This window comes from Glycine soja, chromosome 8 (genome assembly GCF_004193775.1).
Source record: "Glycine soja cultivar W05 chromosome 8, ASM419377v2, whole genome shotgun sequence".
Lineage (NCBI taxonomy): Eukaryota > Viridiplantae > Streptophyta > Magnoliopsida > Fabales > Fabaceae > Glycine > Glycine soja.
The window spans coordinates 1,100,495-1,127,647 of record NC_041009.1 but is presented as its reverse complement, the minus strand read 5'-3'; the positions used below and the strand labels follow the sequence as shown (position 1 = coordinate 1,127,647).

The window sequence follows — 27,153 nt, the reverse complement described above, 5'->3', positions numbered from 1 at the left end:
AAGTTGGTCCAATAAATAAGGGATATATTCATATTCCACGCTGATATGAATTTGATTTTTACAAATTTTTTATTGATAAATAATCTACAAATATTTATGTAAATGTTAGGCAACACAATATAACATCCTCACTTATTTTCCAATAACATCGAACATAGCCCAGTGCAGATTTTAGTCAAGAAGACAGCGTTAAATCATTAGTCGTTGCCTCATTGGTGATATTAGTACATTGAACATCCACGAAGCTTCCTAATTAATTCCTGAGCTTAATTAATAATTTTATTAAAGCATCACAACATGTTTCACAGCAACCCAATAATGAGGATTATTTCGTTTTGCACATAAAGTCACAAATTAAAATCTCTATGTATCCATATAATAAAAGAAACTAAACTATTTTAAATTACAATCAATGGTTAATTTGATTTCGACACAGACATTCATATTTAAACATAGGAGCTGACAGTGAACGCATATTATTCATTATTCTTATTCGATTTAAATATAATTGTCTCTAATAAAAAAATATATTTAATCTAAATAAAAAATATATGATAAAGTTGCTACGAGTGGAATTCCCCGTGTGGCACAATACTGTTTCTGGGTAGAAGATGACAATTTGTGAAAATAAGAGTGCAAATGAGTTGAAAACGCAACCCCAAAAAAAAACACTGTAATAAGTGACATGCTTGATCTCCTTTGAGACTTGAAAATCAATAGAAAATACTTATGAATATTGATCTTTTACTTCCCAAAAAACCTATTTGTGTTATAGGGGAGAACAAATATATTCGAAAATTAGAATTTATTAGGAAAGATATTTTGTTTAATCGTGAGAATAATAATTACGTACCTTCCATCCTGAGGGGATCCATTTCCAAGTTAGGGAGATTGTGCTTCACTACTTTATTATCCCATCATTATACCATGCTGAAGCCTCGTGACCCTTTAGCTCACTTATAAGAATTTGGAATCATAGAATCAACTTTATGACTGTATAATAATAATCCACTCATAGGGGCGGTGCTTTCTTGTCTAAATTTAGGCTCATCACTCATTTGCCAAAAAAGAACCACCCTCAACCTCTTAGTTCACAATTCCCGCCCTCTACAACCTTGTCAAATAAAATCAAAATTAACAAAGTGTGGATAATCATTCTCCTTATAATATTGGTTAAATGTAAAAATCTCATCAACCATGTAATTTTACATATTCTAATAAAGATATATATATATTTTTTAATTTTTTAACCAATATTTTAAATTGAAAAAGATAAGTGACGGGTGGTATGATGAGCTCAAGATATATTATCATATTATTAATATTTTTTTAGTTTTGCTAATTATTATCCTAAAAGTATTGATTAAGAAACTAAAATGAAAAATATTTAATATAAAAAATAAAATAATAGACTAATAAAAACATTTATATTTTAAATCTCTTAACTAGTATCATATAAAGTACTTTTGCCTAATTTTTTTTAACCAAGCTTTTGATCCTTTATTAGAACTCGAAGATATATTTATAGATTTGGATCCTTTGAACCGATTACAATACTAATCAGACTTAGAGTTCAATAGTAATTAACAGCAGGATTTATTTGATTAATTAATAATTTAACAGAATAATAGTATAAAAGGAGAAATTGCGTAATGGTGAGTCGTCGTAATCTAGTAGTATTCATTCTAATAGCAAACCAAGGTGGGTGTGTCCGAGCAGAGCAGGAGCGAAGGAGAAAAAGACCCTCACTCTGTTTTTTCTTCTTTCCTTCCTCAACCCTAAGGTGAATTCTCTCTCCTATCCTATGTCCCAATCACACTTCGCGCTTCGTCAATTTCTAACGTTTCTCGGCGTTTTAAACCAGCAAGCGGCATGGTTGTCTTTTCGCGAAGTGCGACGACGACGACGACGACGACGACGACCTATACGCGCCACAACTTAATACGACAAACGAAAACCTGCGTTGGCAATAATAATAGTTTGTGTTACTCTGCTACTAAGAAGGCTCCTCCGCAGAGGATTCTTGGTGGTGCACGTGGCAGTAGAGTGATTCTTGCTGCCAGCCCTCCCACCGAAGACGCTCTAGTTGCCACTGACCCTCTCACCAAGCAGGATCTTGTCGATTATCTTGCCTCTGGTTGCAAGCCCAAGGATAAATGGAGGTCCTTTTTCTTTTCTTTTTTTTATGTTTCTTCCTATTTTTCATTTTTATTATTCCTTGTAATCATCATTGTTTTAACGTGCTTTTCTTTTCTATGCCGTTTCTGTTTGCATGACCTTTTTCCCTGGTTAGGTTTCTTGAATCTTCAAGATTCCAACTCTCTCTCTCCCTCTCTCTCTTTAATGGCAAATGTTAATTGTTACTTCATTAGTTTTTGTTAACAGGAGGGATCGAATCCTTGAACTATCTCTTAATTGCTTAATTTATTCGTGTGGTCGGTCTTGCAGAATAGGTACTGAACATGAGAAGTTTGGTTTTGAGTTTGGAACCTTGCGTCCTATGAAGTATGACCAAATAGCAGAATTGCTGAATGGCATTGCTGAGAGATTTGACTGGGATAAAGTAATGGAAGGTGACAAAATTATTGGACTCAAACAGGTAGGCTAACATTTGCATCAACAAGATGTCTAATATTTTCTTCCAGATTCATTTGTTAAAATTGCATGTTTTGTTGTCATTATGTGAACCAGGGGAAGCAGAGCATATCATTGGAGCCTGGTGGTCAGTTTGAACTTAGTGGAGCTCCTCTTGAAACCTTGCATCAGACTTGTGCTGAAGTTAATTTGCACCTTTATCAGGTACTTGTTTCGCTGATACATTAACTTTTTTTTTGCCATTAGAGTGATTTGGAATTTTTATGCAATCATATTTTCTACGGATAAATATGTATCATCATTGCAGGTATTGCCATTTAATTGAACTTATCTTTGAATGTTAGACGTAATAGATAGCTAAATTTAGTACTAGTTTGTTGTGTTTGATGAGTCTGTTATCTGACAAGTGACCTTATTTCCTTCAAAACGGTAATTATTTTGATATACTCATGTTTATAGGTTAAAGCTGTTGCCGAGGAAATGGGAATTGGATTTTTGGGGATTGGTTTCCAGCCAAAGTGGGGAATCAAAGACATACCTATAATGCCAAAGGTAGTTTTTTTCTCTCTTCTCGTCTTTCAAGATCTTGAACTGCTGAACACTTGCTGATATCTCAGCTTGAAAATCTTGCTCAAATGTCGCTCTCTGACTGCATCAGTTTAAACTTGGCCAATCCTTTGAAAGGAGGACACCATCCGTTACTTTTCATGAATTTGGCGGGTTTCCTGATTTCAGGATTAGATAGCTGTCAAATTTCGCAGCCATACCTATTCACTAACCATCAAAGTCATTAAATGGCAGTTAAGGTGGGGCTTAAAGGAATAGTGAGGCAGTTTTGATGCCTCCTGCTTTGCGGCGCTTTCTGTCATTTCATGTTTTGTGGCTGCCATGTCGGATGTGGACTTCTTTTTTATTAATTAAATATTTTTGTAGAGTCTCAAATAAGGTTTTTAAAACCTTTCTTCACTCTTCTACGTGTAATCTTTTCCCATTCTCTCTGGGCTGATTGAAGCTCATCTTCCCCCTCCACCACCGGCTGGCAGTTCCAACTCTAGCGACCCAAACTATGGCAACCAAATAATTAAATCTCTTCTTTCATCTCTAATCTATTTTTCTTGTTTTTTTTCAGTTCTTGTCGCCATCTTTTTTCTCCTCGCCTCTTGTTTTTTCTTCTTTTATTTATTTCAGTTTTTGTCACCATTTTTTTCTCCTTTTTTCCGTTTCTATTGTTTTTTCTTCATTTTTTGCCACTTTTTTTTCTCCTTTTTTCTGTTTTTATTGATCTGTTTTCCCCCCTTCTCACTTCTAGGACATTTTTAGTTGTGTGACTTTTATCTTTCTCATTAGTGTTGCTATGGGATTTTAATTTATCTGCATGTTTCAGCTGTTTGCCCACAATGCAATCTGCCATATCGTATGGTGGATTTTTGTTTTTTTGCCATGGACTGCCATCTGCAATGAATTACATTATTAACTATAATGACTAGAGATTATTTCAAACTTTTGTCGAATTTGGATATTACTAGTGTAAAGTACTGATATTTGGTCTTACGAATTCTCCACAAGGATTGGTAGCTTAATTTGTTATTGAATGAACATATATCCTTCTTTTAGGTAGCTTTTAAGGAGTCAATGGGTTGGTGGATTTTGCAATTTTTACTAGTACAAACTTTTTCCTCTATGCAAAGTCACATTGTGTGAAATGCATTAAATGTGCCATCTTTATCTGCTTAGTATACTATAGTTGCTTTCGACTGAAAATTACAAAATTCTGCCTTTTCTATTGCTATTGGTGTACATACTTATGTTTACGTATTAGACTTAGTTTTAAACCATTAGTATTTCAATGTTCTATCAATGGTCTCTGTCTGTGGTTTTTTTTTTCCTTTTTCTTTTTTATTAAGCTATGTATGTAGCAAGTTATGCCTGGGGAGTTCTGTCAGCAGGTCCTATTCTTTGTAGTAACTGAACTATGACAGTTCTTTCTTGACCTTTAGTGGTGCAATTACCTGCTTTCTGACTATGTGTTGTTGCACAGGGAAGATACGACATTATGAGGAATTACATGCCTAAAGTTGGCTCTCTTGGGCTTGACATGATGTTCAGGACATGCACTGTACAGGTGAGATGTGTGAGTGTGATGATTCATGATTTGCAAGCTAATTTTTAACAAAGCTATTGTAATTTGAACATGGTGAAAAGAGTATCTTTTTGACACAATATTATAATCAGCTCTCATACTGGATAGTAATATATTTATCTTACTTTTATAGGTCAATCTGGACTTTAGTTCTGAAGCTGACATGATCAGGAAATTTCGTGCAGGTCTTGCTTTGCAGCCAGTAAGAAATGTTAACAATTTCTTTTCAATTGTTTTTATTAGGGAATTTGTTCAGTGCTGTGTGATGTAATCAATGTTATCTTTATGACAGATAGCAACGGCTCTTTTTGCAAATTCACCCTTTAAAGAGGGAAAGCCAAATGGTTTTTTCAGTATGAGAAGGTACATGGAAGCTCTCACGCAGTTATTTCCTTTCACACTTTGCATTGTTAAGGTGCCTTATCCACTTTTCATATGCTTGGAACAGCCATATTTGGACTGATACTGACAAGGATCGCACAGGCATGCTGCCTTTTGTTTTTGATGACTCTTTTGGGTAAGAGATTTTTCTGAATTATGAATAATTAAGACTGAAACTATTGTTTCTAAGCCTTCTGATGCTAGGCTTCACTGTTTTCGTGTGAATTTAAAAGAAGGCATTAAAAGTAAAACTTTTCATCCTTTTGTCGATTCTGTTATCCTTCATATTGACTATCCAAAATAAATGTATTCGGAAATATACTCATTGAATGGCTAGGGTATTTGAACTTTTGACATTTAAGATCCCAATGCAATCAAGATATGAAGAGTTTGGATATTTATTTGCCAATTTCCCTAAACCTACTTTTGACCAGATATTAAGGGAGGTGGTGAAGGGAGAAGGGGGAGGGGGGGAGAGGTTGCTGGTTCGACTTTCCCCACTAACAAAAAACTAACAATTAACAACTAACATTTGCCGATAAAAAAAAGAAAAAGAAAAAGGGAGGGTTTGGGTTTGACGAAATTGTGGACCTCTGTTCTACTTATGTATGATAATATGAATTTTGCACATTTTTATCTCTGAAGTGCCCTATACGGTTGTACCATAATACCATTATAATTACACCATCCAACTTATTCCTTGTTTTTTGAAGTCTCCATGTTTGTCTTTTATTTGTTTATTATGATTTTCTTCTATGACCTCTTTAACTCATGGTTTGAACTTTAAATTTGAAATTCTAGGTGTTAATAAACTGAATGATGTACCTAAATGGAGATTTTCAAACACTACTTGATATTTTATTTTGAATAAAAAGAACTACCCATGAAGACTTCATGGAGACTAAAGAATATGGAGAAAGAACTCGGTAAATATAAGAATATAATTTGTTGTTTCACTGATGTTTGTTGAATTTAGAGGGGTAGATTTAGATTTAAAGGAAGAACAAAATATTTTAGAGAATTTAGAGAGTGATAATGCTTTAATATTCAAGAAAACGTAGAACACAGTTTCTGCATATCATCTATATATAAAGACTCTTTGATAGACCTTATGGAGACTATTTCCCAGGCTAGTACTAATTGAGTGAAACATCCTAGACACTAATACAGTAATACCCATAAACAATGAATGCATTTTATCTTGTGATACACAAACATACTATTTCCTAAGTGCATTAACTACTATTACTTCTAAAAATGTTGTATTTATCTTTAGTAAGTGGCATTCTTGTGAAGTTAAAATTCAGATGATGCATTATTTTCTGCAATAGTTTAATTGAAATAAAGATAGTTATTGTACTGTGTCATCTTACATGATGAATCCCTTTCTTTTATTTTTTTTACAATTTTATCAATTATATTTCATGCAATGACTTGGTTTTTTTTTTTTTCACTTTTTTTCTTCTAACTTTCTGATTGCAGGTTTCAGCAGTATGTTGATTATGCACTTGATGTTCCTATGTATTTTGTCTATCGGAAACACAGATATATCGACTGTACTGGAAAGACCTTCAGGGTTCCCATCTATCTTTAATATTCTTGTAATTTAAGGCTATCTATTGTAGCCCCGACATTCTTTATTGTGAAACTTACTTTGCTTGACCATAGTATACACGTAGTCTTGATTTGTTCAATGTAGAGAATTGATTATTTTTTTTTATTGCAGGACTTCTTGGCTGGAAGACTTCCTTGTATTCCTGGTGAATTACCAACTCTCAATGATTGGGAAAATCACTTGACAACTATATTTCCTGAGGTTAGTTTCTATTGGTTTCACAATTTAACTGGTATCTGTTGCTTTGCAATAGATTTGCAGCACTTTCCTTGTTGTGTAACTTGTGTTACATTATTCTTTTCAGGTCAGGCTGAAGAGATATTTGGAGATGAGAGGTGCTGATGGAGGGCCTTGGAGAAGGTTATGTGCTTTACCAGCATTTTGGGTGAGTGACCTTTTTACTACTTGTGCACGATGTTTGTGGTCACTTAGCCTCTGACATTTGGATTGTTCACTGTATTATTTGTCAACATCAAAATGGTTTCGTAGAGTATAAACACTGACATGTCAGAGTTGGGATAGTCACTTAGCATTTAGCTTATTCATGGAGGTGCTATCTGTGCAACAATCTAATGTTTGTTGTCTTAAAAAGCAAAAGGAATATTGTTTTGAATAATATTTTTTTGGAAGTTTTTTGTTATGTATTTGTGTCATTCAAACTATTTATCTTTGCTTGCATGCTCTTCACTTAACATATGAACTGCTTCGATTTAGTAACATAAGCTAATTGTAGTTTTCTTGATTGTGTCAGGTAGGGTTATTGTACGATGAAGTTTCTCTACAAAGTGTTTTGGATATGACAGCTGATTGGACTCCAGAAGAAAGACAAATGCTAAGGAATAAGGTAGAGCCCTTAATAACACTATTTTCATTTCTATTGCTATTATCCAACCCAAATGCATGAAGTCCCCTCCCCTGTAAAATTGCTTTGGGCTGGAAGCATGGACTAAGCACAAGGTTGCTACCTTGTGGTGAAATATAATTAGAAGAAGGGGATAAGTGAGGACTGAAATCTTGTCTTGATCATTTGATCAAAGTGGCCTTAAATTCTTGTCAGCGTATTTAAGTTAGGTGCAAACCTAAAAGAAGGATAAAAGGGAGCTGTTTAAGTTTTTACATGTTCTATTATTAAGTTCTTGAATTTTAGAGGGGGCTAAATATCACTCTGGAGCCTGGAAGAGAAAGTATTCATTCTCTGTTTTAAGTCCCTCTCTCTCTCTCACACACGCACTCACAAATGAAGCTGCAATTATATATACACGTACTGGGATTTAAGCCTAGAGACTTTCTTATTTCTTCTTGAGGATTGATATATCTCATAACCCCAGGGTTCAGAAGTTGATATTTTACTATTTGATAGTTTATATTTCAGCAACGGTCATTATTCATGCTAGATGTCTATACTAAGTTACTAACCACTAGTCTATGGCAGGTTCCTGTAACTGGTTTGAAGACACCATTCCGAGACGGTTTGCTGAAGCATGTTGCTGAAGATGTTCTAAAGTTGGCAAAGGTAAAAGGTGTCATTATTTTTGTTGTTGCTGTTTTTTTTAATGTTGCTTAGGGCATTCAGGTGTGCATCCACAGGATGGCTTGGAAAGAAGAGGCTTCAAGGAATCAGGATTTTTGAATGAGGTTGCCGAGGTGGTTAGAACAGGTAATGGATTTATTGGTCATATACTCTCATTAATGATGCATCTCCCACAACCTTTCCATGCTTCCTGTGCCCTACTTCGTTTCATTCCCTTACTCATCAGTTAGATTCAAACATTCATAATTGTTATCCCCTTGGACTTTACTTTCGCAATAGATTGTCTTCAATGCACTAAACAAATGTTCTGCTCTCTAATTGAACATTCTTACGGTCTAGTTAAAGTCTTTGCTCCTATTATTTGGGGTTGGGTACACTAGCTGTTTTAGTGATTATAGAAGCAGACACATTAAAGAAGAGTCTTATCGATTTTCGAACATACAAAATTCTCTTGTCTCTGCATCTTATTGAAATGAAACTACTTGAAATCTTCTGTTTTTGAAACGAGGTCCTTTGTATTGCGACATAGAGACTCCTTTTTTTAATGGAAAATCCTATAAATCAAAATTAAAACTAAACTAAATTAAAAATATTATATTATAAAATAAGTGAAATCTACTAAAGTATTATAATACAAAGAAGAATTAGATGAATTCTATCAAAATCCGAACTTTATTCTATTGTATATATAAAAAATAAAAGTAGGTTCTCCCTTTCCTTACTGTGAAGAATTTTTTTAACATTTGAACTTTGACTTGTTAATTAATTTTAGTTTGTAATTGTATAAATAATATTGACATTGATTATATGGAGATTTTGTAGTTGATTTACTAGTCCAAATTATCTTTTGGTCCTTTATCTTTTATGTTAAAATCTATGTTTGATCTCTCTGACTCTTTTCAATTCAACCCCTATACAAAAGAGAAGTTTTTCAGTTTAGTCCTTATATGCACAATTTTTTAAATTTTGGTCTTGATATGTCTATTGTCGTTTTAACATGTCTATTGGAGATATAGTATAATATAGGGATCAAATTAAAAGTGAGTGTCACATTTAGGGACTGAAGTTTGCTATATTATAATTGTTATCCTTTTATGTCACTTTTTTTCAATTTTGTTCCCATAACTTCACAGCAACACCATATCAATCTCACCATGTTATAATGACAACTACGGGGACTAATTTGAAAATGATTACGTATACGTGGACTAAAATATGTTCTTGAGGGCCTTTCTATATTAAGTTCCTGTATTCTTGGATAGCATTTTCTGTTTATTAAAACATAGGCTGAAAGTTTAAAGATCGTAATTAAAACCATTATCCAAATATGGTTTGAGACAATTGTTATGCATAAGACATTGATCTAAATAAATCCACTTCCATCATCTTCGAAGGAAATTAGAATGAGTTTATTCTGAACATGTTTTTTTACCCTGACTCATCTTAACCTACCAAAGCAAATGTCAATATGTTAATTTAGCTATTTTTACATTGTCATCTAGAATTGGGCTATTAAAACTTGTGCAATTTTATGCCAAATTTTCGATTGTTTTTTCTTGAGACCCGAGTTTTATACCTAAACATCTTGAAATGGATTTTTTTTTATTTTTTACTATGCCATGCTCTCATTTATGCTGCTGCCTTCATCATGCTTTGCATGAAAGGTTCTCTCTGTTTTTTTGTTTTTGATTAATGGTCTTTGTTGTGGCAGGTGTCACTCCAGCCGAGAGGCTTTTGGAATTGTATCATGGAAAGTGGGAGCAATCCGTAGATCACGTGTATGAGGAATTGCTGTATTAAAGCTGTATTATCTTTCAAATGTCAGTGGAAGATTAATTGTGTAATCCTTTGGTTATAGTCCTGGTTGTCTCTCATTTGAGCTTCATTTAGATATATGTAATTTTTGCCTTGAGGCTTCTCATATACCTTTACTGGAAAACATGATCTGATCAAAAGCTGACATTCAATGTGTCACAAATTTGAAAATCCATCACCATAATCATTTTAGCAAGAGTGTCAATAGATTAAATGTTTGTGGTAGGCACAAATGCTGCTTGAATAAACACTGTTTTTTCTTTATTTCTAGACTCGGACTCATTCAGTCACCATTTTTTAAAATTCTTTTTGTACTACTATTACTATTTTTCGGTATTGTTCAATTTTTCACTAATCTATGCTCCATTTTGAAAGATATATCTTAACCAACCAAAATGTTAACCTTATTTGTTCTAACAAGTGATTACAAGTCAGCTTTATTTATTGCTCATGCGCAAGTAGTTATTACTTCCAAATCAAAACATCTATCGTGAACAATAGTTTAGCATGGGACAGAATACGTAATACCCTCGTGAGCTTCTGAAATGTACCTTGGTAGTGGACGTGAATGTCTTAAAGTACAGCTAGTTGGAGAATGAGGGGACTAGGTAGAGAGGTGGGTGATTGCTGTGGATAGAACATTCTATCTGTCGTCAGAAGCCTGATTCTATTAAATTTGAATTGATGGGCTACCTTATTTCCTCCAATGACTTGAAAACCATATATTCAAGAGCATTATCTACCTCCTTAAACCTCTGTTCACTTGCTAGTGTGATTTGAGTTTGATTTATTTTTGGAGATTATAATTCACTTTGATGCAAAAACTATTTATATTCATTTTTTTATTCTCAAAATTATTTATATTCATGTTCTCTAGTTTAGTAATATTTTTAAATTTCATTATAAAAAAATAAATATTTTAGATCATTTTAACAGAATAATTATTTTTAAAAATACCTATTAAAACATAAAGATTATTTTACATAATTAATCAAAAATTGATTAAGTCTATAATTGATTATTAGAATATTTTTAGAAATAATTCAATCTAAAATCACACTAAGTATGTCGGTGTCACTAGATAATGCAACCACCAGATATTGGTTGAATGAGCAACCTTATATCTTTTGACTTTTCTGGATGTTAGCTGTATGAAATGATAACAATTTTTTATTTCACATATTTTTTCTTTTGTTTCATTAAATTGCCGATCAATTTATCCGAAAATATTACCAAGGGTTTTTTAAACTGTGGAATACAAATAGCACGTATTACTCATCTCAAATGATTAAAGGTATTAAAGACTTGATAGATTTTTAACATATCAAATACGTATACTTTTATTTAATCATTTTTATTATTGAACTTGCGCATTAAAACACACGACAACAAAATGTTAATTCTTCAAATTATGTTATCGCTTATGCTAAAAAAAATGAAAAATAATGATATCGCTTAAGATTCTCATTCATAATTTCTCTTTTGAAAAAATAAGGGCAAACAATCTTTCCAGCAGTTTCAGATATTCCACGAATAAATGCCAGTTAATTGGGCAATGTTGCGGTTTTTTAATTAGTTTTTTAAGGAAGACCAGGGATTCCCACACCATTACCTAACTCTTGCTTTAGTGGCATGAAAATAGTTGTCTTGAGAAGGATACACTTTCAACATGCTCAATAGGGACTTATATAACTATGGGCATACATATTTTTTATCAATCATTATAATCTGACTAATCTCTATACGATATGCAGTCAAAGAGTTATTAATTTTTATCATAAATTAAAAACTCAATTAATGTCACATAAAAATTGGTCAAAATTATAAACAATCTGGGACTAACTAATAATTTTTGGAGACCATTAAACTTAGTTTAACTTTATCTAATATACTTATCCACTACTCTGTCACAAACCTAGAACGTTAACACCGTGTATAGTAAAGGAGGTGAAAAATAGTTGTCAAATCAATCATTGTGGAGAGAAGCATGGTGAGCAAACGGGGAAATGGACAATTGGAGATAGTATTGACAGATGGGATATCAAGTGGTAGGAAGAACTGATAATTCAGATACATAAGGCCACAAGGCCATGAGAACAATCATGCAACTTCTTGTCACTTTCCACGTCCAGCTCATTACACTACTTGGAGTAAGACATAGCCCCTTCCCATCAAACCCACATGAACCTATTAATTGAACTTCTATTCATTTTTATTTTCCACTTGACACAAAGAAAGGCAAGTACCATTTTTCTCAACCTTATCACCCTTTTGCATAAAAGGGCCACCCCTTCTTCTTCTTCCCTTCTCAACTTGTACTACAATTTCTGGATTGAATTATCTTCAAAATGAGAGAAATCCTTCATGTTCAAGCTGGTCAATGTGGAAACCAAATTGGAGGCAAGTTTTGGGAGGTGATGTGTGATGAACATGGGATTGATGCCACTGGAAATTACGTAGGTAACTTTCATCTTCAACTTGAGAGGGTTAACGTGTACTACAATGAAGCAAGTGGGGGACGGTATGTTCCTCGAGCTGTGCTTATGGACCTTGAACCAGGGACCATGGATAGCTTGCGTTCTGGTCCTTTTGGAAAAATATTCAGACCCGATAACTTCGTGTTCGGCCAAAATGGAGCTGGTAACAACTGGGCTAAAGGGCATTACACTGAGGGAGCTGAGCTTATTGATTCAGTTCTTGATGTTGTTCGAAAAGAAGCTGAGAATTGTGACTGCTTGCAGGGTACTACTACTTGCTTAGTTAATTCTTCTCTCTCTCTTTTTTAAAGTTAGTTAATTCAAGTTCTTAGTAAATTCATAAATTTAGATGCAGTTAACCAACTACTTTTCATCTTATTCTTTAATTAGAGAGTAGTAGTTTCACCTTTTTTGTAACAAAATATATATGTAGTACCTTAACTTCATTTCATGTTGTTCTTTTACTAAAATAAAAGTTTCATCTTAGTAACATGTGTTTTGTTGTAAGGCAACTATAATAATACTCTAGTTCAGTAGTTCTGATTGAAGGGCAACATGAAAATCACCTAAAGAATTGTATCATAGATTTGTCCTTTTTACAGTCCCTTAAATACTTTTTTGTTCTGATCCTCAATCAAAATTAGAGTTTTACCTAGTAGCATATGTTATTGTGTGAATTACTGAGAAGAAACTCTAATTCTAATAGGAAAATAATAAAGAAATAGAAGTACATCTAAGTTATGCATATGAGAATTGTTTGTTTGATGATCAACAGGGTTCCAAATTTGTCACTCACTGGGAGGTGGAACTGGGTCTGGAATGGGTACCTTGCTTATCTCAAAGATCAGAGAAGAGTATCCGGATAGGATGATGTTGACTTTCTCAGTGTTCCCGTCCCCGAAGGTCTCTGACACTGTGGTTGAACCCTACAATGCCACTCTCTCTGTTCATCAACTAGTTGAGAATGCGGATGAATGCATGGTCCTCGATAATGAGGCACTCTACGATATCTGTTTCCGAACACTCAAGCTCACAAATCCAAGTTGTAAGTATTCTCAAGCCCACATGATTCATTATAGAGGGAGGGAGTAATGTGTGTGTGCTTTAACAATTGCAGTTGGTGATCTGAACCACTTGATCTCAACAACAATGAGCGGAGTAACGTGCTGTCTCCGCTTCCCAGGGCAGCTGAACTCCGACCTCCGCAAACTCGCCGTGAACCTCATCCCCTTCCCTCGCCTCCACTTCTTCATGGTCGGCTTCGCGCCCCTCACATCCCGCGGCTCCCAGCAGTATCGGTCCCTCACAATCCCGGAACTCACCCAGCAAATGTGGGACGCCCGGAACATGATGTGCGCCGCCGATCCCCGCCACGGCAGGTACCTGACGGCGTCCGCCATGTTCCGCGGCAAGATGAGCACCAAGGAAGTGGACCAGCAGATGATCAACGTACAGAACAAGAACTCCTCCTACTTCGTGGAGTGGATCCCGAACAACGTCAAGTCCAGCGTCTGCGACATCCCTCCCACGGGTTTGTCCATGTCCTCCACCTTCATGGGGAACTCCACCTCCATTCAGGAGATGTTTCGCCGCGTCTCCGAGCAGTTCACGGTCATGTTCAAGAGAAAGGCCTTCTTGCATTGGTACACTGGCGAGGGAATGGATGAGATGGAGTTTACTGAGGCTGAGAGCAACATGAATGACTTGGTGGCCGAGTATCAACAGTATCAAGATGCCACCGCCGTCGATGACCACGAGGACGAGGACGAGGACGAAGCCATGGCTGCATGAGAAAACCCTTTGTATATGCCATACGGTGTGTTATATATGTCTATCTTGCAAGGTGTGGTGGCCTCAAGTCAAATTTTTACGGATTTTCTTTCTTTCTTATTTGCTTGTTGTGGGTTTTGTTTGTTAATGCTACTTTATGACTTTTGTTTTGCACCTTTTATGTCTTCTCTTGTCCATGTCAATGATTGATGTAATTAGTGGAAAATTAATCATATACAAAAATTTTAACTATTCTCTTTAATAGTTTCAAATTCATACTAAATTAACAAGTAAATTATTTAAAACCCCAAAATTAATTATTATTTAAATGGAAATTTACATCATTGCCAGTCCAACCTTTTCATATATGTAGATTTTCACAATAAACAATTGAACAATTACTATCTATTTGTTAAAATCTGCCTCTGACAGTAACTTGGGTCCATAGCTCAGTGGTAGAGCATTTGACTGCAGATCAAGAGGTCACCGGTTCGAACCCGGTTGGGCCCTTTGTATTAATTTTTTTCTTTTCCAAAGTAACATTTTCATTAAATAGAATATTATTGATTTTAAAACATCAAATGGGTTCATACATAGCTCAGCAGTGGATCCTAGATTCCTCATAAACAAGCTTGAACGTTTGCAACTGCTTTCCATCATGGCCTTACGCACAACTTCCCCTGGAACAATAGGCTTCTTCTCAAAAATGAATTTTGTTTCTGGCTTGCAAATCTAGTATATTATCGATGATTAAAATATCAAATGGGTTTATCGTTTAGTGGTAGAGCATTTGATTGCAAATCAAGAGGTCACCTATTTGGACTCTTTTTTAGTTATAACTTTATTTTTAGATATTTATTTCAGACTATGAAGCTTGGACTGTTATCTATCCTAAGTGTTGATTAGGAACAAATAAAGTAGGAAATATCATGTCTTATAAAAAGTAATAGAGGAAACATGCATTATGAATTATGATGTCTTGGGGCATAGTTCCACACAGGACGATATAAAGATGACATATTTTAATTAACGGAAAAGCTCAATGGTACGAAATATAATTTTTTTTTCATAAACACACCTTCTCTTTTCTATTTTTTCTCAATCTACACTATGTAATTTAATTTCTAATATGCACTATTTGAAACTTTCTCTCTCTTTTTTGTTTTTTTTAATTTAAAATATTATAAAATATAAATATTATATTATATAATTTTTTTAATTGATTTTAAAATTACTTATTTATTAAATTAAATTTTATATTTTTGTTTTTTACAATTGAAGATTATTACAATTGAAGACATGCGTTTTTATCAGGCAAACTCAGCATGGAGAGATTATAGCACGGAAAAGATTAAAAGAATTTATTAGATGCAAAACCAATATCAATACAAAATACAAAAACAACCTATTTCATGTCGACGCAGTAACCATAAGCAATTGTTCTGTACATTAAATTACAAGCACAACAACAACATCTGCTGTTTACCCAACAAATGCTGACATACACTGACAAGTGAACCTTTACATACACAACTCTCTCCCAAAAGTTTCTCAAATCCTTCCCATGACCTTTATGCTAACATAGCTGACTAAACAACAAAAAGAGAACCCTAGTGCAAATACATACTGTATAACTTATGGTGACTCTAGTCTGTGCAAAAGAATGCTTCTAGGCAACCAATGAACCAGTCATGCACAAGTATAATAAACCACTCTATTCCATGCAATACAATTTGTCCGATAAGGAACTGGAGCCCCTTGCAACATTGAGAAACCAGCACATGTTCTATGTAAGTTATCTTCAGGAAAAAGAAAGCAAGGTTTGGTCAACGAACTCAACTAATTTGTGTTCTTTTTATTTTCAAGCGAAGAACCCTCTTTAAGTGGCACCTGGGCATCATTCTCCTTGCCCAGTGCTAAAAGAGCAACAGCTTGTAAATAAAACGCAATGTACCAAACGGGGGATATTACTTGTGCTTGCATCGCATCATTAAGTGCTTCATCGGGCATATTGCTCATCAGATAACATAGACTACGACGTGCATAAATCGTTGGAGAAACCATGGTTCCAACATCAATGAACTGTGTTACACAACGAAATCATCAGTGGCACACAAATCGTAACAGATCCAAAATCTATGATATATTTTGAACATAGGTTATTCATAAATGAAACTCATTATATAATGAAAATATATTTCAAGACTATTCACAACATGTCTTTATTAGGAGATATAAGATGGATCCAGTGGTTGAAAATGGTGAAGGGAAGAGGGAGAGGTTGTGGATTCAAAAGTCTATAATGAGTTACAGATAGAGTTTGTAAAAGTAAAATCATGCATGATCCCCCAACTAACATTTTTAACAAAACTAACAAACTAACATTTACCGAAAAAAAAAAACTGCATGTCTTTATTTTGTATACCAATCTAGTCTGCAAGGTTATAAAACATAGCTTTTAACTTTTCAATATTTGAATTGTATCACTTTCTTTCCTTGTTCAGAAAGGAAAATTACCATCTTATATAATGAATTGGCTAAAATATGTTTGTTTGTGATCCTAATAAATATCTGAAGTTTATGTTTTGTCCTTAATAAAGTTTTTCTTTGTTCTTGCTCCCTAATTAAACAAAAAAATTGTTTTTAGTCCTTAGCACTCTTTTTTAGTCCCTATAAATTAACAAATTTTGTGTTTTCTACCTGATATTTTTTTTTCTTTTGTTATTAGTCCATTCGAAAAAGACTAATAACAAATGATTTTTTTCATCAAAAAGAAAACACAAAATTCGTTAATTTATCAAGAATTAAAAAAACATCAAAGATAAAAAAAAGTTGTTTTATTAGGGACTCAATGCAAAGAAAAAACTTATCAAGGAGCAAACACAAAATTTGGATATTTATTAGGGATCGAAAACATATTTTAGCCTTATGAATTCAACATCTCAAACAGATCCAGTCCTGTTATCAAATCCGCCAAGCCAGGAGAGAGCGCAAGTAATTTTGTATATTCATCAAGACTTAATTGCACTTTTAGTCCCCTTTCTTTCTCAATTTTGCGAATTCCATCCCCCATTTTTTGCAAATTTGATCCCGCCACTTTTTAATTGTACAATTTTGGTCCATATGTTAACTCAACATTCAATATTTAAAAGAAATGTAGATGACATTCTAATGCACTGCCACATCAGCACAATCATGTTGACGTGACACTCTACTGCACTGCAACGCCAATATTTTCGTTAAATATTGGATATTAAGTTAATAGATGGGACCAAAAACACAATTAAAATAGTAGGGATCAAATTCACCCCAAAAAAGTGAGAGGAACAAAATTCATGAAATTGAGAAAATAGGAGGACCAAAAGTGCAACTGAGTCACTCTTCAATTAACCAAGTGCCAAGAAAATTACTGACCATCGTATAGCTATCAATTGCAGTTTTAAAATCCTTGTGCCGAAAAGCAGCGTCCCCTTTCTTCTTTGAGTTCAATGTTTCCTGCATCTGGTTCGTCCACATTTGGAATGAAAGCTGCTTGATAGGAAAACGAAATAAAGAAATCAGGGAACAATCCATTCAGCCAGTCTACATGGAAAAACAGGTCAATATGATACAAATGTGAAAAGACATAGAAGATTCAAGATTAGACCAACATATTGTAAACTATTATGGAAACAAAAAAGTAAAGTTTATAAGTGAAAAACTTAATTATTACCATGATGTAGCACTGACTCTTCTTATGTTGTCTGATATGTCAGACCAAGTATAGCATAGAATATTCCCTTCCCATTCCTCCACTAAGACTAAACTACTAAAGAGTCAAACAAAGGACCCAATAAATTCCTAATACCAAAAATGAATAACAAGAGAAACAATGAATTATTCCAGGGTCAAACATGACCTTTCATTTACTCCACAATCAAGATAAACCACAAAAGCCTTATCTCACTAGGTGAGATTGGCTACATGAATAGCATAACACCATTGGATTCGATAAAAGATCAAATTCTTAAAGATATTATTCACCATAAGATCCCTCCTAACAATTCCCTCTAATGTTCGTCTTGGTTTCCTTGCCCTTTTTACAGGACTAAAAAAGTGCAATCTATTCTCCTCATTGGTGCTTCCAATAGTCTTCTTTGCACATGTCAGCCGCTTTAATGAAGCTTGTCATCTTTTTTTTCAATTGGTGTCACATTAATATCTCCTCGTATTGTATCTTATTGCTAGAAAGCCACCTTAATTGTGGTCCCTCTAGCCTGCCTTAGTTGTGGCCTCTATGGGAGCTGCCTTAATTTCAGCCTTAAGGGTGGTGGTGGTTTAGTCCCACATCGATTAGTGATAATACCAAAATAACTTATATAAGTGGAAGACAACCTCAACTTACAAACTGATTTTGAAAGGTTGAGTTAGGCCCAAAACCCACATTCTAAGACTTATCCTTTCTCATGTAGTTGCGCATCCATTTCAACATTCTCATTTTTGTTTTATATTTTTCTCTTGTTTCTTTAAAGCCCAACATTCAATACCATTGAATATAACCGCACGTATAGCAATTTGATAAAACTTTCTTGAGTTTGGCAAAATACATTCTAAGATGGTATTAGAGCCTATTCTAGATCCATTGTTTGGCCACCGGCATTTGCCACACTCTAAGCGGGAAGTCCTAGGCATGAGAGGGAGGCTTCGAAAGCCACCTTAATTAGGCCTCCCTAGCTTGCCTTAGTTGTTGCCTCTTTTGGGGCTGCCTTAATTGTAGCCTCAAGGGTGGTGGTTTTGTACCCCATCCATTAGTGATAGGGTCAAAGTAGTGTATATAAGTGGAGGACAACCCTCCCCTTACAAGCCAGTTTTGCATGGTTGAGTTAGAACTAAAAACCACATTCTAAGACTTATCCTTTCTCATGAAGCCATGCATCCATTTCAACATTCTCATTTTTGTTACTTTTATATTTTTCTCTTGTTTCTTTAAAGCACAACATTCACTACCATGGAATATAACCGCAAGCATAGCAATTTGATAAAACTTTTTTGAGTTTGGCAAAATACTTTGTGGTCATGAATAATCCTCGATATTCACAATCAAGACACGATCAAAAAATTGAACAAAAATGAATAATAAACAACCAATGGCTTTAAATGATTTATCACAGGTTCTACAATTAGGACATAAAAAACAAACCTCAGTTGCTGCACCCTCGTCATCTTTATACCCAATTTTCTCCATCACCTCATGCAGGGCAGTCAGATCCATTCGTAGACAAGCTTCTCCAAGAGGTGAAAGGGGAAAACCAGCTGTACCATCTGGGATACCCATCAACACATTAGAAGGAACCTACAAAAGAATAAATATAAAAAACATCAATAATTAATTCCACCAAACAAAAATATGGTCCAAGGGTTAGAATCTTAAGATTCACCATTCAGATCTCAGTTCAATACAACTCAACTAGCTAAAGATTAATATCATGTGATGAATCACAATAAATGGATGAATGGAACAATTTTGTATCACCAATAAAAATCACATGACTTGGCAATTCGTTATTATTTTTCTTATTTACATTTCTTTCACCAGTTCTCAACAATGAAATTAGAAAGTTAATTAACCTCATATAGTCATATTTATTTATCCATTTACAAATTATAAAATTTGAAGCACAAAATGCCAAGATAAAGTTTGCAATTTCACTCTATTTGATTGTCATATCACCAATTTGTGATCATTCTACATTCCTTTGTAGGAGGCCGAGTCCTGGCAAAACAATAAAATTGCGCCTTGGTGACAGTTGGTCATGGGTTCAAATTCAGAAATAACCTCTTTGCATATGCAAAGAAAAGCTGTGTATAATGAACCTCCCCCATACTTATGCAAAGCAAGGATCCTCTGGCACTGGGTTACATCAGTTTTAGTTAGTTTTTTTCTCCATTCCTTTGTTGAGACATCCATATCTGTTTGATTCTCACATCAACAATTTGCTTAGTTCCACATCCATCTTTATGTCACTCTAAGTTGAGACACATGTTAGCAATTTTACTATATTTGATTGCTACATCAGCAAGTTGTGATCATTTTCATTCCTGGCTGATTGTCCTTTTGAGTTCCACATCCATCATTCAATTGTGTAACTCTATGTTGAGAAACTCATCTTTTTACATTCTCATGAATTTCAAACTGCTCTTTTTTTATTGGTGTAATCATTAGATTTAGAAGCTTATGGCACCTACACAATGTGCACCGATTAAACCTAGTTAAATAAAAAGGAACTAAAGGAGTACTATAGATTGCATACTATTTGGTTATTCCACTACTATATTTTCATGCTTCTGAAACTGGAGCTTTACAGCATCACTCACTTTATTTTATGCACTTTATTTGGAATGGCATCCAGGATGACTTGGAAGTTATAGGTCATTCAACTATATCATTATCTTTTGGTTCCTGCAGCAGCATAGGTCTAAATGGCCATAAAAACATAAATGATTACTCAACTGCTATCATTAAAGTTGTTTATTGTCCTGCAGCCACAATAATGCCTAGAGGAACATTTCTTATATTTTCTAGCTTTCAGATTTCAACCTTGAGGTCAAGGTTGAATTTTAGGGTGAGTTGCGTTGTAAGGTTGGAAGGGAAAATAAATTAGAGACAGATAGTCATAGGGAATCAGTTAGATAAAGGGGATTAACTAGATAAGTAGGGGAGAATAAGGATGGAAGGGGCAGTTTATATTGTATCAATTGAGATTTAGGCATTAGCTCCATAATCCATTAAAGGGGAAATCCTTTGTGAACGGGAGATCCTTGGAAAAGAAATCTCTCTCACTGTTCTATTATATTGAGTCAAGAAATAAAATCACTCTTTTACTCTATTTTCTATTCTGGGTTCTTGAAATTGTTCCATTGCTCTTTTTTCCATACCTCTTTAATAAAGGCTTCATATACTTAATGATGTCTAGGAATTTTGTTTTCGAGAGATTATAGTTAAGATGTTTTCCAATGTCTCATTTAAAATTATTAAGCACTACATTTATGTGAAATATTTCAAGCTATTTTTTTCATCAGATTTCTGAATCCTATGATTCAATGTGATTTATAATTCAAAATTCAACAATTAGGTTAACAATACAGAATTTGAATCAAGATTTGATTACTAAGACAGATATGCCTTGCAAATATAAACTAGTCTTCAAGCATTCTTCTAATGTTATCCTTGCATATGAACTATATGCTATCCTTGTATATGAACTTTTTATAATGACATTGAACAAAGAAAGCAAGAAACAGCAGTAAAAGCTAAATTATTTATGTACAGCTCTTCAAGCATTCTGCTATAGCTTATCTTCAGTTAAAAGTATTAAAGTCCAGCTATCCTTGTGTCTCAGACAGTAAATTATGCTGAACCACTTTCAAACCAGCTAACCTCAGAATCCTTCTGTAGAGGTATTAGAGCAGCAACCAGTGACTTTGGATTAGGACGCTCTCGTGGTTCAGATTGCAAACATCGTGAGGCTAGACGCACTAATTCAGTCCCATCATCATTTGTAAGCTCTCCTTCTAAGCAAGAGTCTGATAGCATTTGAAGGTTCTTGTCTCTAATTAGGTCAAGGGCCTGCACAAATTATGAAGGTAAGTGTATGTTTTGAAAGTGATTATTTTGGGGAATTGTTTTTTACAGGGACTTCTTACTTGATTTTAGCTAGAACAATCAGAAGAAGAAATTGATCAAAAGGAAGAACTCAATTAGACTAAGATAGACAACATTATAGGGCAGGGCACAGTAAGAGTGGTTTGCATAACTTTTTATTAAGTAAAGAAACTTACACGGCTTGGAGGAATATGCTTGCCACTGAGGAGGTCAAGCAAAAGGGTTCCAAAGCTATAAGTTACACTCTCTGGAGTAACTCTGCCTGCATGGCCAGGGAAAAGGAGGGCAGACGCAATGCCATCATATACTTATAATTATGGTATGAGATTATAGGATATAAAATAAGTAACATAATTAAGCCATCACGTCATATAAACTATTGTTTTTTCTATTTGGGAGAGATGGGAATTATATTATCCACTCCAATCACATTAAGTTTGAAATGGCAGTAGATTATATCAACCTGTTTATAATAATAAGATAAATTATGACAATGGCACTAATAGCTCCACCCAAACATGGTCAAATATCACCAACATCAATGTGAAGATAAATCTCCAACAATAAGTCAACCATTGGATGAAAAGTTTATAAAGAGAAACAATGAAAGAATAAAATCGATCTAAGAACAAATTTTGCAGAAGACCTGGTATGACTAAACAGTTTCACACTTTCACAGCTTAATACCCTTTTAAGTTGACAAAAACTTTATGAAAATAGAGTAACAGAAACAACCGTTATGAGAGAAGAAAAATCAATTATCATATCTGAAAATTCTTAATAAGCATCAGTACTAAAGTTTGATCTCCAAGCACAGGCATAGAAGATTGAGTAACATGATTTTGTGATGAAAAATATATCTTGTGAGGGGGTACCTGTCCTCAGATATTCAGGTGGAGTGAATGCCAAATTTGTACTGTAACTTTTCCCATCTCTACTATTTTTCATCAGACCGAAGCATGAAAGTCTAGGATTGTATTCCTGAATAATAAGGAGGAAAAAAAGAAAAAGGACAGTCACACATACTATTTAGGCTAAGAAAGCACTAATTTATAGCAGTTTCTTCCACAGTATCAGTGCCCTTTCATAGCCTCTTAATCAAGTAAATAGCTACTTACATCCATCCTAGTCTTTACCCGCTAAGGCAATGAAATATTGAACAATGGTCAACTCTATATCTTGGTACTCTTAAGATTCTGATATCATTTCAAATTCTACAAAAACAGTATATTTATATACGTACAGTGTATCTTGGCTGTCTATCCAACTATTGTAAATCAATATTTTAACTTAATTCAGAGTATGAAGTATGAAAATTTGAAGACATGACAAAATAAGTATTAACTTGTTGACTTGTTAAGGGAAGTGAATTGTCAATATTAAATGATATTAATTATTTTTTTTAAGCAATTCAATTGAATAAAATATCATTTTTATTGACTGTAATAAAGCTTTCCAGGATTACACCCATTAGATTGTGTGCTGGATACCACTTCATAAGAATAAAAGACAATTAACATGCAGATGAGCATCATCCAACAATTCCTTAACCTTGAATAATAAGGTCATGTCACAGATGAAGAAAATAAACTTACATCATCATAAAGAACTCTGTAAGCATTCAGATCATGATATAGAGCACGTCCTTTGCTGGTACAGTACTCTAGAGCTTGGGCAAGGCACAGAGCAACTCTCATTCGCATTGCCCATCTCATGGGCTGAGTTTCCCCTAAATAATTGTGTAAAAAGTTGTTATAAGAAAGTCACCAAACCATATTTAAGAGAATGAGAGCAAGAAGTAGGGGCAACAAAAAATCACAGCTACAGTTCACTAAGTAAAATAAAATGAATACAAGAGAGCATTGACAATGAATTTCCTTCATAATAAACTCCTTGGCAAACAGATTTAAAAGAATCATCTGACAAAGGGACTTTCCTAATAACTCAAGATTGTGCTCAGTCACTGGTTAGATAAGAGTTTGATTTAAAAATACAAACAAGTAAATGGCAAAGCTAATGCTGGCAAACTGAATTAATTGTCAGTTATGCACTTACAATGGAATAAATGCTTTGCCAAAGTATCATTGGGCATATATTCTGCAACAAGTAACCTTTCTTCACCTTCACAACAACATCCAAGCAGATTTATCAATCTTTGGTTCCTTAGCTGACCAACAGCCCTAGCCTCCTCCTGAAGGAAGGAAAGAAGTTTCTTTAACAAGCTAATAATGAATATTGAACAGCATGTATAAGTGAATGAAGAAAACTATATCACTAACCACATGGAAAAAAATTGTGAAAATAGTGGATAATATTCAACTGGCACTACATGCAAAAAGGAAAATCCTTAAAGCAACAAATCCATCACCAAGATGTTTGAAGCTTTAACTCCAAATGCAACTTACAAATGAAGGATCCGAATCAGGAAACAAAGCCAAGACCTTTTTCTCAACACTGTTCAATACTATTAAATATTAATTGAGCCAACTGTCATTGGCAAGTGAAACTAAACATAAATCGCACACCAAAATTTTCAGCACAAGTTAATTATATTGATAGATGTAGCACATTACATATAAAATATCTATTAAGTATGAAAATGTTGCACAACAATAGAAAATATTCTATAGAAACAAGAAACACATATGTCATTAGGTCATGCATGAGTTAGGAGGCATTAAACCATGTAAAACAGGCTTGAGTTGGACCATCTTAGATAAAGAAATAAACATGTGCGAAAACAACATACACATGTGAATAAAACAAACTAATAATTGACCCAATTGTTCCAACCATCCCCATAAGATTTCTGTGTGTCCTCAGCCAGACGAGTGAGGTAAAACCAGCAGAAAAAACACACATGCACAAAATAAAATAGTAATTAATTCAGCCATTAAAAACAAAAAGAAGTATGGTTAAACCAATTAGAGATTGCAACATAATTAAAATGAAGAATACTTCAAGCCCCCCAAAAACTGCTGGACATCTGGCCAGGCTGAATTGGACCACATTCGACAGCAATTAAACCATGTAAAACACATTTGAATTGGACCGCATTATAATTATTCATTATTATCCAAGATAAAGAAATGCCAATGCAAGAAAAAAAACAAACACACGTGTTTAAAGCAAACTAATAAATGATTCAGCTGTTGCCTCAAACCCCATAGGATCTGTCTTTAGCCGGAAAAGAGTGAGGTAAAACCGACAAAAAAAATATTAACAGACACACATGCACAAAACAAAATAATAATTGATTCAGCTGTTAAAAGCGACAAAAGTTCAGTAAAACCAACTGGAGATCGCAACATTATAAAAAGCATAAACATACAAGAAAGCCACAAACATAAAAAAATAACAAATCTACACAGTGCAAAACATATTTGAATTGGACTATACTATAATTATTTATCCTAGATAAAGAAACACAAATGCACAAAAACAACAGACACACATGTATAAAACAAACTAATAAATGATTCAGCCATTCCCCCAACCCCCATCGGATTCATGTCTTTAGCAGGAAAGAGTGTGGTAAAAACAAAAAAAAAAAAAATTAACAGACAGATCACGAAACAAAATAATAATTGATTCTGCCGTTAAAAGCGACAAAAAGTTTGGTAAAACCAACTGGAAATCACAACACTATAAAAAGCATAAACATACAAGAAAACTGATACTCATAATGAACATTTAAAATAGCAAATCTACATAGTGTTGGCACCACGTAAACTGATGCATGCTTACCAAAAATGGTTGCGCTTCAGGCCAAGCATTTCTGTTGAACCGTTTGACAGCAATTCGCATCTGATTATCAAGTTTCCCTTTATAGACCACATTTGGAGCCTTTTCTCCATGTTCAGAAACTATATTTTCAATGGCAAATCCGGATGTAGCCCTCCTAAGCTGTTCAATTGTGAATTCATGAAACCGCGGCAAGTCAACGCCCTCAACAACATTGTCTTCGTTTCCTGAACAAGAAATATAAACACAGAAAGAGCAATCACTCTCAGAGCAGCAAGAACAGAAATATAGGCACATTCAAACACTTACCACCATCAACCTGAGCCTCAGCAGCCGGACCATCTTGCTCCGTACCCGTGCAGCACACTGTGTACTTGGAAAAGTCACAACCCATCCCAACCCTATAAATCATTGGCAAATTCCAGTTAGTCAAAAAACTATCAAATTTACCCAAAAGCCCCTTTTTGCTTAACCTCTCAACCTATCACCACCTTCAACTGCACACACTACAAACCCCGTCACTCACAGAATTACATTAAAACAAGTTTGGTAGGCCTTCACTAACCAAAATTGGATTTTTTTTTAATATTCAAAAACCCTTTTACATCAAGAAAACAAAAGCCCCACAACAAGCAGGTTCTATACGGAGCTCATCAAGAATTCACAATTGAATGTCACCTGGGACCATGTAGGTTGAACTTGAACCCAATAGTAGATAACAATAAAACAAACGATAGAAACCACCCTATACAGAAATTATAAAAAAAACAAGCATAACAAGACCCGAATATGCAGCATATACAGCTAAAAAACCAAACCTTTCCTTCAGCAGCAAATTGAAAGCAGTACTGGGTCAATCCACTTCAACGGTTCCTCCCTGAATTGCTAATACAAAGCAACCAAATCAACCAAAAATGAACTCCAAAACATTTATTTGTGTAGAACAAATAAAAATGCATTAGAAGAAGACGAAATTAAGGCACCAAGCAATGAAGCAAGGTAAGTTTTTGTGCCAAAATCAAGGATCAGAAAGAAGCATGAAGAGTAATTGAAGAAGAAAAGCGATAAGAAGCATTGACGAAGCACCTAAGCAAGCGCAGGGATTCGAAACAGTTAAAACAAAACAATGAAAGACAGGAAAGCGAAAGGACTTTCCTTGCTAGTTCTGATCTTTCACAACTTATATATACTGTGAATTTTAATATTATTTTTATTCAGTATAATAAATAACCTCTCATTAATAAAGGAATAAAAAATGGAAGTCAAAAACTGAACTTCGTAAAGGTTAAAATCATTGCGTAAATCAAGTAGTAGTAATATTTTTTCTTTTATCAGGGTTATCTGCCTTGAGTTATTTGGTGTTTGATTTTCATTTTGATTAAAATTTGTCCTTAGTGAAATTAATCTCTAAGTCAGTAAATTAAAAGACATATGCAACATTTG

At 34.3% G+C, this 27,153-nt stretch overlaps 3 protein-coding genes and 1 non-coding gene across 6 annotated transcripts; 3 read left to right on the top strand and 1 right to left on the bottom strand.

The window, feature by feature from the left end:
* The first annotated feature begins 1,651 nt into the window (after positions 1–1,651).
* Positions 1,652–10,347, top strand: LOC114421009 (glutamate--cysteine ligase, chloroplastic-like). The gene is made up of 16 exons (XM_028386755.1): positions 1,652–1,783; positions 1,865–2,162; positions 2,449–2,599; positions 2,692–2,799; positions 3,055–3,147; positions 4,634–4,717; positions 4,869–4,937; positions 5,028–5,098; positions 5,184–5,252; positions 6,599–6,692; positions 6,843–6,932; positions 7,036–7,116; positions 7,483–7,575; positions 8,164–8,244; positions 8,319–8,388; positions 9,974–10,347. The coding sequence occupies exons 2-16, from the start codon at positions 1,873–1,875 to the stop codon at positions 10,060–10,062; spliced, it is 1,533 nt and encodes a 510-aa protein (XP_028242556.1). The 5' UTR covers positions 1,652–1,783; positions 1,865–1,872; the 3' UTR covers positions 10,063–10,347.
* Positions 10,348–12,285: 1,938 nt separating this feature from the next.
* LOC114421008 (tubulin beta-1 chain) lies at positions 12,286–14,586 on the top strand. Its single transcript, XM_028386754.1, has 3 exons — positions 12,286–12,819; positions 13,330–13,599; positions 13,672–14,586. Exons 1-3 carry the CDS (start codon positions 12,426–12,428, stop codon positions 14,343–14,345), a joined length of 1,338 nt encoding a protein of 445 aa, XP_028242555.1. The 5' UTR covers positions 12,286–12,425; the 3' UTR covers positions 14,346–14,586.
* A 176-nt stretch (positions 14,587–14,762) lies between these two features.
* Positions 14,763–14,834, top strand: TRNAC-GCA. Its single transcript has one exon. It is a non-coding gene; the product is annotated as a tRNA-Cys (tRNA).
* An 827-nt stretch (positions 14,835–15,661) lies between these two features.
* On the bottom strand, positions 15,662–26,880 carry LOC114421007 (serine/threonine-protein kinase BSK7-like). Of its 3 annotated transcripts, none has more exons than XM_028386753.1 (12): positions 26,797–26,880; positions 26,529–26,587; positions 26,020–26,111; positions 25,714–25,937; positions 24,022–24,157; positions 23,562–23,695; positions 22,842–22,947; positions 22,143–22,228; positions 21,742–21,930; positions 19,504–19,656; positions 17,739–17,852; positions 15,662–16,406 (listed from the first exon to the last, which is right to left on the bottom strand). In XM_028386753.1, exons 3-12 carry the CDS (start codon positions 26,102–26,104, stop codon positions 16,164–16,166), a joined length of 1,470 nt encoding a protein of 489 aa, XP_028242554.1. In that variant the 5' UTR covers positions 26,105–26,111; positions 26,529–26,587; positions 26,797–26,880; the 3' UTR covers positions 15,662–16,163. The 3 variants fall into 3 exon arrangements, with proteins under 3 accessions (XP_028242554.1, XP_028242552.1, XP_028242551.1); XM_028386751.1 differs by having other exon boundaries at positions 26,529–26,595; positions 26,797–26,868; XM_028386750.1 differs by lacking the exons at positions 26,529–26,587; positions 26,797–26,880 and having other exon boundaries at positions 26,020–26,122.
* Positions 26,881–27,153: the final 273 nt, after the last annotated feature.